Source organism: Lutra lutra, chromosome 10, assembly GCF_902655055.1.
Source record: "Lutra lutra chromosome 10, mLutLut1.2, whole genome shotgun sequence".
Taxonomy (NCBI): Eukaryota; Metazoa; Chordata; class Mammalia; order Carnivora; family Mustelidae; genus Lutra; species Lutra lutra.
In genome coordinates, this window is record NC_062287.1 from 94,656,337 (window position 1) to 94,669,144 (window position 12,808).

The 12,808-nt window shown below is 43.2% G+C and overlaps 1 protein-coding gene across 2 annotated transcripts in view; it reads left to right on the top strand.

Annotated features, from left to right (window-relative positions):
- The window catches only part of TTC17 (tetratricopeptide repeat domain 17), a 122,769-nt gene that overhangs the window by 94,821 nt on the left and 15,140 nt on the right, over positions 1-12,808 (top strand). For both annotated transcript variants that reach the window (XM_047694010.1, XM_047694011.1), the window contains 3 exons: positions 31-151; positions 2,563-2,722; positions 3,843-3,926. In XM_047694010.1, the coding sequence (XP_047549966.1) occupies positions 31-151; positions 2,563-2,722; positions 3,843-3,926 (365 nt within the window). The remainder of the gene's footprint in view (positions 1-30; positions 152-2,562; positions 2,723-3,842; positions 3,927-12,808) is intronic.

A 12,808-nucleotide genomic window follows, 5' to 3' on the forward strand; every position in this document is an offset into this window, starting at 1 on the left:
GTGTGCATTGATGTCATACTTTCCTTCTAGGAAAAAAGCGTGACTACCAGAGTCTGGGATGGCCCAGCCCAGACGAGTGCCTCAAACTCCGCTGGGTAGAGCTGACTGCCATCGTGAGTACCTGGCTTGCAGTTTCTTCAAAAAACATTGAGTGAGTATCTTAAACCCCTCGCTCCTTCGTGGCATTTATGTACCAGCGAACCTGTTGGGCCTCTGTTGACTTCAGGGATGCCCTTCTTTGTCAGTGGCTGTTAGAGGAGTCGTCCTTTTTAGGCTTAGAGGTTCTGAGGATGACCATCGCTGACCACAGGCCACAGGTAGACGCAGTCCATTGTACTGAAGCAGTGAATGTGCCCTCCCTTCTCAGGGCCTTCCCCCACACTTTGTAAGGTCTGCAGAAGTATGGAACTTACTAAGTTTGAGTTAAAGACTGGATCCCTCTTTATGGAAAAACCTGTGTTTCTGACATTGTGTACTTAAAAAGGGAGCCAGAGCACATCTAGATTTACAAACACCTACCAAGACTCAGGCTGAGCCAAGTTGCCCCTCCGGTAACTGCGTTTTCCTCCTTGGATACTCATTCTCTTTTGCTGGCTCCTTCTCTGCCCTTTAAATGTTGGTGTTCCCCAAGATTTACCTCTAAGCCTTCTTACCTTAGAATCACTCCGAGTCAGACTGATGTACTCCCAGAACTTCTGTCACCACCAATATATTGACAGCTCTTGAATTTGAATCTCCATACCAGATTTTTCTTCAAATCATCTGTCCAATTACCGACTTGGCCTCTCTGCCTAGATACCTCTGAGACCCCTCAACCTCAGGAAAACCAAACTCATTGTTTCCTTGTCCACTCACCTTCCAAAAAATCATTGTTCTGTGTGTTTTCTGTTTCTTATTCTTAGTAGATCGCTCCAGCAGTCCTTAGGCCAGAAACCTGGGAGTCGTCCTTAATGACCCCTTTCCCTTCACCCTCAGATCTGGTCTATTACCCATTCTTTTTTTTTTTTTTTTTTTTTTTAAAGATTTTTATTTATTTATTTGACAGACAGAGATCACAAGTAGGCAGAGAGGCAGGCAGAGAGAGAGGTGGAGGCAGGCTCCCTGCAGAGCAGAGAGCCCAATGCGGGGCTCAATCCCAGGACCCTGGGATCATGACCTGAGCTGAAAGCAGAGGCTTAACCCACTGAGCCGCCCAGGCACCCCTCTATTACCCATTCTTACTATTTCCACCCTCTGAGTGTTTTTCTAAGCCGTCAGCTTTTCTCCATCTCCATTGCTGACCCTTAAACCGGATCACCATCATCTCCACTTCACTCCACTCAGTAGGCGCCTAGCCGGGCCGCATGCTTTATTCACTCTATTCTGCCCCTTATCCCTACAATACTCAGACTCCTTCCTCAAATACAAGTCAAATAATTCTTAAAATGCTCTAATACCTTTTTACTGCTCTTTACCGTGGTCCACAAAGCCCTTTGTGATCTACTGCCATGTGTCTTTCCATCCTCGCCACCCTCCCTCCTGTCGGGTCCTTCACAGTGGTGTTCCTTTGCGTGGGGTGATGTTCTCACCACCTTCTTCCCACCTGGTTCATTCACACCCTGGTCTTGACTTAAATCTTGGTTCCTTAGGGAATCCTTCACTAGTCACCTCCTTCCTCCATCAGCATAGGGGGAAATACATACCTCCTCGTAGTGTACTGACACTGTACCTTGTTTTTGTCTTTTATAACATCTGTAATAACCGAGCCACTCACAAGACCACGAGCACCATAACAGCAAGGATTGCCGATGTCTTGTTAATTATTGTACCTCTGGTGTGTGACACGTAGTAGGCTCTAAATAAATAATGAATGAATGTTTGCCTAATACATATTAGCTTTAAATAGCTAGAAATAAAATTTGGCCATGCCAGTTTGCCATTTCAGCATATATGAGAGTGTATAACATTTAGCTGCAGATAGCAGGAAAATGACCACTTTGGGTCTACAAAAGGGAGTTACGTCTTATGCATGGATAGATTGAACAGCTGCATCTGTTTAAAATGTACTGTCTAAACTTTGGGTCATTTTTTCTGTGGGGTGGGCTTCTGTGCATAAAGGGAAAATAAAAGATAGGAACCACTTGCGGGTATTTATCACTGAAAAGGGAATTTTACCCTAAAAACAGAAATCCTAGACTAAAGCCCGCCAGGTTCAAAACTTCCCCAGTGAGAAAAAATGGCCAATGGCAGTGACCACACCAGACCCCATGGTGCATAGAAAGGAGGCAGCTTGAGTGGACCGGGAAATCACTGAGTTCAGGACTCTGATTCCAGCGCTGCTCCTTTGACCAGGGCTACGATCTCTGCTCATACGTTCAGCAAACAGTTATGCCAGGCACTGGGTTCTCGCACCTATAAAACGAGAGAGCAGACTAGATCACCTCTGCTGTCTCTTCAGTCTGTGAGTCGTGGTTCCAGACAGTCCTGGTAACATCGCAAAGTTACGATCAGCCGATTATTAATACTCTTGCTCCCCACCCACTCGGGTTTCTCATGGCTAACGTGGCAATCTCCATTTTCCAGCATCACAGAACACATCGACTTTGCCACTCCAATACAGCAGCCGGCGATGGAGCCGCTTTGCAACGGCAATTTGCCCACGAGCATGCACACCCTGGACCACCTGCACGGGGTCTCCAACCGGGCCAGCCTGCACTACACGGGCGAGAGTCAGCTGACAGAGGTGAGTGCCCAGCCGTCTTCAGCGCGGCTGTACTTGCTAGCGCCGCAGTGGTGCCGCAGCTGACAGCAGGAAGCCCGGGGGCCGGGCCACATTTCAGAGGGCCTAAATCTAGGTGGCTTTAGGCCAGGCCTGATTTATTTCAGGCCCTGGGATTGAGTTTATGCTTTTCTTTTAAGGGCCAGGAAATTTGAATTCTGATTCACTCCTCAAGGTAGGTAGCACTCTGCTTGCCAGCGGACAGAGGCTCTTGTCAGGATTACTTGAGGCAGCTTATTCTCCTGTTGGCATTCTTAAGAAGGCAAGGAAGGTGAGCAGACCCAGCATATGCCTAGCAAACAGTGTACCGAGAAGGACAATTGAGAAACCACCACAAATGTCCAAGAATAGAGGATTTGTTAAATAAATGTTGTACAGATAGAGGATGGTATACAGTGGAGCCCTCAAGAAAGATGTAGTAGAGGGCGCCTGGGTGGCTCAGTGGGTTAAGCCGCTGCCTTCGGCTCAGGTCATGATCTCAGAATCCTGGGATCGAGCCCCACATCAGGCTCTCTGCTCAGCAGGGAGCCTGCGTCCCTCTCTCTCTCTGCCTGACTCTCTGCCTACTTGTGATCTCTCTCTGTCAAATAAATAAATAAAACCTTTATTTAAAAAAAAAAGAAAGATGTAGAAATACATTTATTGGCATGAAGAAATCTTCATGTTATGTGAAAATATAGGTGACAATATGTAGTGTGATCCCATATTCTGTGAGAGAGGCAGTATGTGTGTACACATGCTATTTCAGAAAAATCCCTGAAATATCCGTAGTGTAAAGATACTAACACTGGTTGCATCTGGGTGACAGGAATACAGATAGTTTTAATTTTCTTTATTTACTCTCTTTTCTAATGTTGCTGTAATGAATATGTTTTACATGTCTGTAGTTTTTGTCAAGTGGGAGGGTATGGAAGGGATGCTAGGTTTCCATACGTCTTCCCCAAAGTGCCTGACCAGCAGGACCACAGCACATACCCCAGAGCAGCTGCTGGCTTTTGGACCCTAGTGTCCAGCTCAGCGTCAGCAGCGTCACCTAGATCCTGCTCCTTTCCTTGCTCTCACCTGCCGTCTTTCCCTACACCAGGTACTGCAAAATCTTGGCAAAGACCAGTATCCACAGCAGTCACTCGAACAAATCGGCACACGAATTGCCAAAGTTTTGGAAAAGGTGAGTCACCCTGTAGGAAAGCTGGAAACTACCGTCTGTCTACCTTCTGACTTTCCCAGATTATTTGCCACTAAGTGGCTCTAACCTCTATGTGAGTTACGCAGCGCTTAGTAGCTAAAGGGAAGATGTGAAATAACCCACCACTGAGTTTCCATCACTTTTCCATTGCTTTTTCCATTACTCAGTTAGTACTCTTTTTGGCTGCTCTGTGTACCTTCTATGGTGGAACCTACCTTGTCAGTTTTGTCTTTTTTTTTTTTTTTTTTTTTTTTTTACACCACACACATTGGAGCCTGTGGCCTTTATTTGTGTGTGCCCCACCCCTCAGTGTTGTCTTCTCCTGCGTGGAGGTGGGGCTCCTGGCAACCAGGGAATCTCAGTGTATGACGTAGTGGGTGTTCTTCTGGTGGTGAAGAGTAGTTGGTATTTCAGGTTGTGGATGGGAAACACAACTTTAAATACCTTCTTCTCTTAAAATAATGAAACAAAATATCTGCAAAACTGCGTTTTTGTTCTCTAGAAGCCTAGAGAACATATCACAGAGTTTCTAAGACTGTTCATCTGTTTCTGTGTGATCTTTATGTAAAGAGGGGGTTTTGTAAAACTAAAATTAGTTACTTTATGGTTAAGTATCTCTCCACTTTATTAATATATAATGTTAAAGCAGTACTATAACCTAATGAGAATCTACTGGGCTTCCGGCACGACATGACAGTGTGGCAGGAATAGGGAAGTCATGGTAGTTTTAAACACAGGAAGTGGGAAAGACATAGCAATCTCCATTCTGTGTCGATTCTGAACCCCATCTGGCCCGTATGTCGCCACTTCCCCTGATGACTTGCTTTACAAGGAATATTCCTTGATTATGGTCCATTTTGGTTTCCTGGGCTTGGTTCCCTAATCTGTTTCTCCACTCTTGACCCTTCTCTCTGAGTGGTCTTTCCTTTTCTGGAAGAAAGGCCTGTGTTTGCAGTTGAAAAGCTCACTCGTCTTGCTTCCCACCTTTCTCTCCCTTTTAGTCCAAACTGGCACAACTCCTTTAAAAGACTTTGTAGAGGGCGCCTGGGTGGCTCAGTGGGTTGGGCCTCTGACTTCAGCTCAGGTCATGATCTCAGGGTCCTGGGATCGGGTCCTGCATCGGGCTCTGTGCTTAGGGGGTAGCCTGCTTCCCCCTCTCTCTCTACCTGCCTTTCTGCCTGCTTGTGATCTCTCTCTCTCTGTCAAATAAATAAATAAAATCTTAAAAAAAAAAAAAGACTTTGTAGACTTTCAAATGATAAGTCACTGCAGACAGAACCCACATCTCAAATCTCTTCAAGAAGGTCCCTGTCTACCTTGAATGTGAGTCCAGGGTGTAAATACCCTTAAGATTTTTAGGCACTTTTTGTCTGTGAAAGCCTTATGAGGCTTACATCTATATCCTTCTGAGGCAGGAGTAACAAAAGGTCCTATTGCCGTGTTTCTGATTTGAGCTTGACCCCAAGGCCATAGTTTTACTGGTAACTTTCTGGAATTTTTTTTTTTTTTTTACTTTAAAACCTCATGCTGATTGGAGAAGCTGACAATTGAGAAAGTTTCATTTTCTAACCCTGCAAGTCCCAACTTGAAAGCAGTTTTTCTAAACCCTGCCCGAAAACTGTAGTTTCTAAAGTGCTCTCTCTTTTTTAATAGCTTTTCAAAAACCCTTTTCACTTTCAGCATTCTTCTTGGAAGTCTTCCTAGCCAGATCTACAACTTAGGTATTTTTGCTGTATTCTAAGATACAGCCTCACTGTTTTACCAATAGATAAGTCCGCCCCTTCTCCAGCCTCCCGTCCTGATTTCCTCCGTGCTCGTCCAGCCTCCGTGAAGAGTCTCAGTGCTGCTCAGCAGTTGTAGTCGACCCAGTCCTAGAGCTAACACCACAGGTTCTAAGTGTCTGGTATGGCCGCACTCTATTCTGGACACCAAACACTATTTCAGTTCTCCATTTCTGCCTCAGAAGCCACTCCAGAATTTACTGGCTTCAAACAAAACCGTGATTTGCTCAAGACTGTGCAGTCTGAGCCAGACTCAGCTGGACATTCTTCTGGTCTCCCTTGGAGTCATTCATGCCACGGAAGACGTGTAGAGACTCATCTGGGACTGGCCACCGAAGAAGGTTTCACTCACGTGTCTGAACCTCCGGTGGAGAGGGTGGAATAGCTGGGCACAGCTGGGAAGCCCTGCCTTGGTTGTCTCTCAGCAGGGTAGCTGGAACTTTCTCCATGACGGCTCGGAGCTCCACAAGGTGAGAGCAGAAGCACGCAGGCCTCCGAGAGCCTGTGCGTAGCCAGAACTGCCACGGCACCACTCTGTCCAAGCGGAGAGTGCTGGTGCCTGCTCGGAATCAAAGCCCGGGGAAACGTCCTCCATCTGCTAGCAGTGACAAAGAATGCGTGGCCCATCTTTAACACATCGCGGGTCCCTCCAGAGGAGCCACGAGACTGACGGCATCTCAACAGAGATGATAGAAACCAGAGGCCAGGGGCACCTGGGTGGCTCAGTGGGTTAAGCCGCTGCCTTCGGCTCAGGTCATGATCTCAGGGTCCTGGGATCGAGTCCCGCATTGGGCTCTCTGCTCGGCAGGGAGCCTGCTTCCCTCACTTCTCTCTCTCTCTGCCTGCCTCTCTGTCTACTTGTGATCTCTCTCTGTCAAATAAATAAATAAAATCTTAAAAAAAAAAAAAAAAAAGAAAAAGAGAAGAAACCAGAGGCCAGTGTAACAACATCTTTCAAGCTGGAAGAGAAAAACTGCAAGCCTAGAATTTTATACCAGCAAACATGTCCTACAGATATTAAGGTGAAATAAAGATGGGTTCAGAGAAACGAAAATTCAGAGAATCTGGCACCAGAGGGCCTGCACTGAAATAACAAAAAACGTTCTCAGGAAAACATCCCAGATAGAGATACCGACATGCAAGAGGGAATGAAGAACACCGCGAAGACAAATGTAAATGAACAGTAGCCATACTGTTGAGTCAAAGCTGCAGGGCCCTGAAGTGCCGCGCTTTTACGTGTCACTAAAGTGCACGGTAACAATAACAGGTGATGGGAGGGAAGTAAATGGAACTGAAAAGTTCTGAGGTTTAATTGGTATCAGCCAAGTACTAAAGTAATAATTTGCATAGGACTGTGATAAGTAAGAATACAGTTTTAAGCTCTAGGCTAACTACAAACAATGGTTTTAAAATGTAATTGAACAGAAGGAAAATGGAATAATGTAAAACATTTGATTAAAGAAAGTCAGGCAAGAGAAAGGGTGCATAAAAATAAAATGCAAATGGTAAAATAGGAAGTAGAAATTCCAAGCGTATCAGCAGTTAGGTAAAAAAGATTATGTAATTTGAGCATTTAGTATGGAATAGATTTTTTAAATCGAACTATATGCTGCTTATAAGAGAAACACTTTAGGGCGCCTGGGTGGCTCAGTGGGTTAAGCCTCTGCCTTCGGCTCAGGTCATGATCTCAGGGTCCTGGGATCGAGTCCCGCATCGGGCTCTCTGCTCAGCAGGGAGCCTGCTTCCTCCTCTCTCTCTACCTGCCTCTCTGCCTACTGTGATCTCTGTCTGTCAAATAAATAAATAAAATCTTTAAAAAAAAAAAAAGAGAAACACTTTAAATATCAGGTACAGAAGTGTCGAGAATATGAAGATGGAAAACAATATATACCATGCAAACAGTTAAAAAAAGAGAGCAACGTTGTCATCAGAAAAAAATAGACTTTGAAGCAGGAAGCACTCCTAGCACTAGAAGAGCTAAAATGAAAAAAATCAATAATGGCAAATGTGGGAGATGCTTCAGAGCTACCAGAACTCTCATGTTGGGAGTTGCCAGTTGGGAGTATAACCGTACAGACATTTTGGAGAAGTTTGGTTGTCTATTAAGCATATATGATCCAGGAATTTTAGTGCTAGAATTTATCAAAGAGGCGTGAAAATACATGTCCACAAAATACTTTATGTTCACAGCAGATTTATTCATAATAGCCAGAAAAACATTGAGGTGCTCATCAATAGAAGAATGGAAGAACAATGGTGTGTTTACATGGTGGATACTAATTATACTAATGGATTCAGCAAGAAAGGTCCAACATCCATATTGATGAATCTCAAAAATACTACACTAATAAAAGAGGTTGGACACAAAAAAGTACCTAGTATGTGAGTTCCAACTATATGAAATTCTAGAACAGGCAAAACTCACCTGTGGTGTTAGAATTCTGATCACTTGTTGCTTTGTGGGGAAAGGGTTGACTGGACAGCAGCCTGAAAGGACTTTGTAGAGTGTTAGAAATGTTGTGTATTTAGTAGTAGTCAAAAGTGAATGTTTTACTTAAGATCTGAGCATTTCTGTATAAATTATACCTATTTTCAAAAATGAGGGTTTAAGGATCTTAGACCACCAGAAACTGAAACAGACTTGAACTAAAAATCACTAAAGGAATTTCTTCAGGCAGAACAAAAACTATCCCAGATGGAAACGGAAAAAAGCAGAGAGCAACAGAAAGGGTAAATATTAAATATAAATGAGTGTGACCATACAAAGTAATGACAGTAGTAGCTTCTGATGGGAAAGTGTAATAGCATCAGGTGTGTCCCTCCAGAGGGAGTCCTTGCTTAGCCCAGCAACCCTTCTCTGCCTGCTGCCCTTTGCTGCTAGGCCACAGTTCAAGTGCAAGGGAACAAGTCAAATGATGTATTATGGGAACTATCCTGGTTTAGATGTTCCAAGTTCCATATAAAAACCATTATCTTTTGTGATAGCTCCTTGAGTCCTGGAAAGAGCCTCGCTCTTTATAAGAACCACGGCACTCCGAAACTTGGAACTGGCTTTTCATGAGGTGTTCATAGTTTATTTCCAGTTCTCCTAGTCTAGTTACAGTTACCAACTGAGGTCATTTTTACTATAAGCTATCTTGCCTGATATGAGAACATTCACCCTTTATTAGGTTTTCAGGAAAATAGAGCTAGAAGGTTAATCTAGTAACCATGTCCATTGTGGGCTCACAGACGAACCTCCATGACCTTGAGTTACTAACTTTAATACAACTCCTCCCAGACTTTAGGGTCCACCAGAATCACCTGGCGCACTTATTAGACTCCACAGTTTGCTGGGCTTCTTGAGTTAGTAGGACTAGGGCTGGGCTTGAGAATGGACATTTCTTGTAAGCTGTTGGCTGATACTGATGGTAAGAAGATCACATTTTGAAACCGATGCCTTAGAAAATGACAGTGATGACAAATAAAGCACCCCTTTCTCATTTATCACTCACAGAAGAACAAGCATGTCCATATCCTCTTTGCTTCCAGCTTTTAAAATAGTCATTATCATTTGTCATTTCTTGGAAAGCCCAAGGAGTATGTAGTTTGCCTTGCCATTCATTATCTCCTTAAGTGTCCGTAGATGACACTGATTAGTCCCCATGTGAAGGTTAAACCCTCAGGATGCCGCCCCAGGTTGCAGCTGAAGTTGCTCCCACATAAGCTGCTCAGACAGCGCTGCCTCCCCAGACGTGCAGCTCACCACAGCCATTGCCATGCAGCCAGTTTGTGTGCCAGCTTGCCGCCTAGCCCTCTTCGACCTGTGTGCTGGTGCAGAGTGGTTCTTCTACTTCTGTCCCCTGCTCCCCCTGCTTGGGGCTCGTGGGCACCACTCCATGCTGAGTAGATCCATGGCCAACCCAGTTTCGGTTCAAACCGACCCAGCTGCTCCACCTCTTTTCTAGTCCAGTCCCACTCACAAACATGGAGTCAAGCTCGAGTCTCTTCCACGCCCCCTGCCAGGCATCAGGGCCCCGTTTGACCCAAATGCATCAGCTACCCCAAGGCAATTGTCATTCTTCCAGCCAGCCCACTTACAGCTGTGCTTCTGGTCAGTTCCATTTCATGGACAGTGGGGAAGGGAGGAGTGGGCAGTTGCTCTCGGCACAAGTTTGTCTTCAGCTTTCATCTAGGCCCACAACGGGAAGATTTATCCTCTGTCACACAATGTCAAACTTCTGCCATCAGACCCCGAGAAAGTTGGCCCCGCACTGAGACTTTAGTTTCTTCTGCGTCTCCCTGGGCATTCTTTTATGTCACAGTGCCTTGGCCACATTGAACCAAGGCTATGAAAGTCCATTCTGCTGCTGCTACCACTCTGTGGTATCCACTGCCAGAGGATTTAGGGCCAGCTAGATAAATATTTTATACTCACACAACTCAGTAGGGCACTTGTGGTCTTGCCTTCACTCAGAAGGATAGAGTAGGAAACCCAGTAAACCAGCCATGCAGCTTCTCATGAGTTTTTCCAAGAATTGCCCTAACAGTCTGGGAGCAGGCCCAGGGAGAGTTATCTGCCCCTTTCCCCAAGTGACAGTTCAGCGATGAGGGATCAAGTCCACATGAGCTGAGTATGGGAACAACCCTAGTTCAGAAGTCGCAAGTTCCATGTAGGAACCAATAACTTTTACAAGAGTCCACTGGGCTAGAGCGCAAGAGTTCCAGCAAGGGACAAGAAATGTCACACTCGGGAATGGTCACAGTCCTCCCCGTCCACTGCAGTTTCGTCAGGTCGTCTTTACTCTAAGTATGTTGGCTGATAACATGGCTGGCATTCTACCTTTATTAGGTTTCCAAGGTAACACAGCTGAAAGATTAACATGAGATTAATTTTCCCACGAATGCACATGGGCAGGGTGTTAGGTATTAGCATTATCAGGGAAGTAGCAAAATTAAAGTAATTTGTATTTTTAGTCTGGAATAATTTAAAGGTGCATATTGTCGTTTCTAGGCTCATGATTAAAAGAACAATTGAAGAATGTATAGTTAAGGAAAAATGGAATAATAAAAAAAATTTGATCAATTCAGTAAAGCAAGAAAGGAAGACAAAAGGAATATAAAATAGAAATATATATGTAAAATATAAAAATGGGTAAAATAAAATACAAATAGTAAAGTGTTAGAGATAAGTACAATACATCATTAATGACAGTAAATACAAAAGGACTAAGTATTCCAATTAGATTACCAACATTATCAGACTGGGTTAAAATACTGAACCCACTTACGTGCTGTTCACAAGTAACACACTTTACTATAAGATATTAAGTGGTTGAAATTAAACAAATGGGAAGAAGATATACAAACACTTGTCAAAAGAAAGCTGGTTTAACTCTACCAACATCAGACAATGTGGAATTTAAGGGAAGAAGCATTACTACAAAAAAGACGATTAATAATAATAGAGTGGTCAGTCCACCAAGAATATACAAAATTGTAAATCTGTTTGATGAAACCAATAAGATAATTTCAAATTATATATGACAAGCATTAAACATTGGTAGATCTAAACAGAGAAATGAATCTACAATCATAATAGACGTCAGCCTCTCTCAGTAAGTGGTAGATCTAAACAGACAAAAAAAGTATAGACCATCTTGCTAAAAAACAAATTTGACTTCACATATTTATATAATGTTTCATTAAACTGTGACATAATTCTCATTTTTAAGAAAGCATATGGCTCAGTCAGTAGAGCATGCAACTCTTGATCTTGGGGTTATGAGTTCGAGCCCCATGTTAAAATGGAGCCCACTTAAAATAATTTTTTAAAAAATGCACGTGGACCATTTACCATGTTGATCATAAACTGAGTCATAAAATTTAAAATACTGAAATAATTTATAGAGTATTATTTTCTGACCACAGTAGAATTAAATTTAAAAAAATAAAGATCAGAAGCAGGAGGATAGATGGAAAATCCTCAGCAATTTTGGTGGCATTAAACAGTACACCTCTGTGTAACCCATGGGCCAGTGAGGAAAGCCCAAGCAAAATGAGAAAGTATTTTGAGGGGTGCCTGGGTGGCCCAGTCAGTTAACCAACTTCCTTCAGCTCAGGTCATGATCCCAGGGTCCTGGGATCGAGCCCTGCATCAGGCTCCCCGCTCAGCAGGAAGCCTGTTTTTCCCTTTCTCCCTGCCACTCCCCATGCTTCCTCTCTCTCTCTCTCTCTGTCAAATAAATAAATAAATAAAATCTTTTTTAAAAATAGAAAATATTTTGAAATGAATGATAACAAAGATAAAGCAGGTCAAAACTTGCAGGATGCAGCTAAAGCCGTGCTTGAGGGAAGTTTATAGCCCTTAAATGGATATATTAGTTTAAAAAAAAAAGACCAAAAATCTGTGATCTATGCTTTTATCTCAAAAAGCTGGAAAAAGAACAAATCAAAACTACAGTGAGTTATTTCTTGCCAGTGACATTGGCAGAAATCCAGAATTTGTATAGGCTCAGTGAGGCTGTTGGGAAATTGGTGCTACCATTCATACATCCTGGTGGAAAGGCAAAGTAGAATAACCTTTGTGGAGAGAAAATTGACTCTATCTAATAAAATTATATATTCATTTACTCATGTAACCAGCTTTCAGGAATCTTTTCTAAAAATACAAAATTAATACAAAAATACCTATGAATAAGGCTGTTGATGGTAGCCTCACTTGAAATAGCAGACTGGAAACAACCCATATGCCCAACAGAAAAAGACTGAGTAAATAAAAAGTCCTCCATGGGTGTTTATTTGGTGTGAACATCCTCACAATGGAATCTTTTACAGCTGTCAAAAAGAATGAAGACAATTTCTATAAACTTCTATGAAATAATCTCAATGATATAGGCAGTGAAAAAAGGAAAAGGAAAGTGGGAAAAAAATCATCTCTCTGATTACAATATTTTGCTTTTTAAAGATTTTGTTTATTTATTTATTTGACAGAGATTACAAGTAGACGGAGAGGCAGGCAGAGAGAGAGGAGGAAGCAGGCTCCCTGCTGAGCAGAGAGCCCGATGTGGGGCTCGATCCCAGGACCCTGGGATCATGACCTGA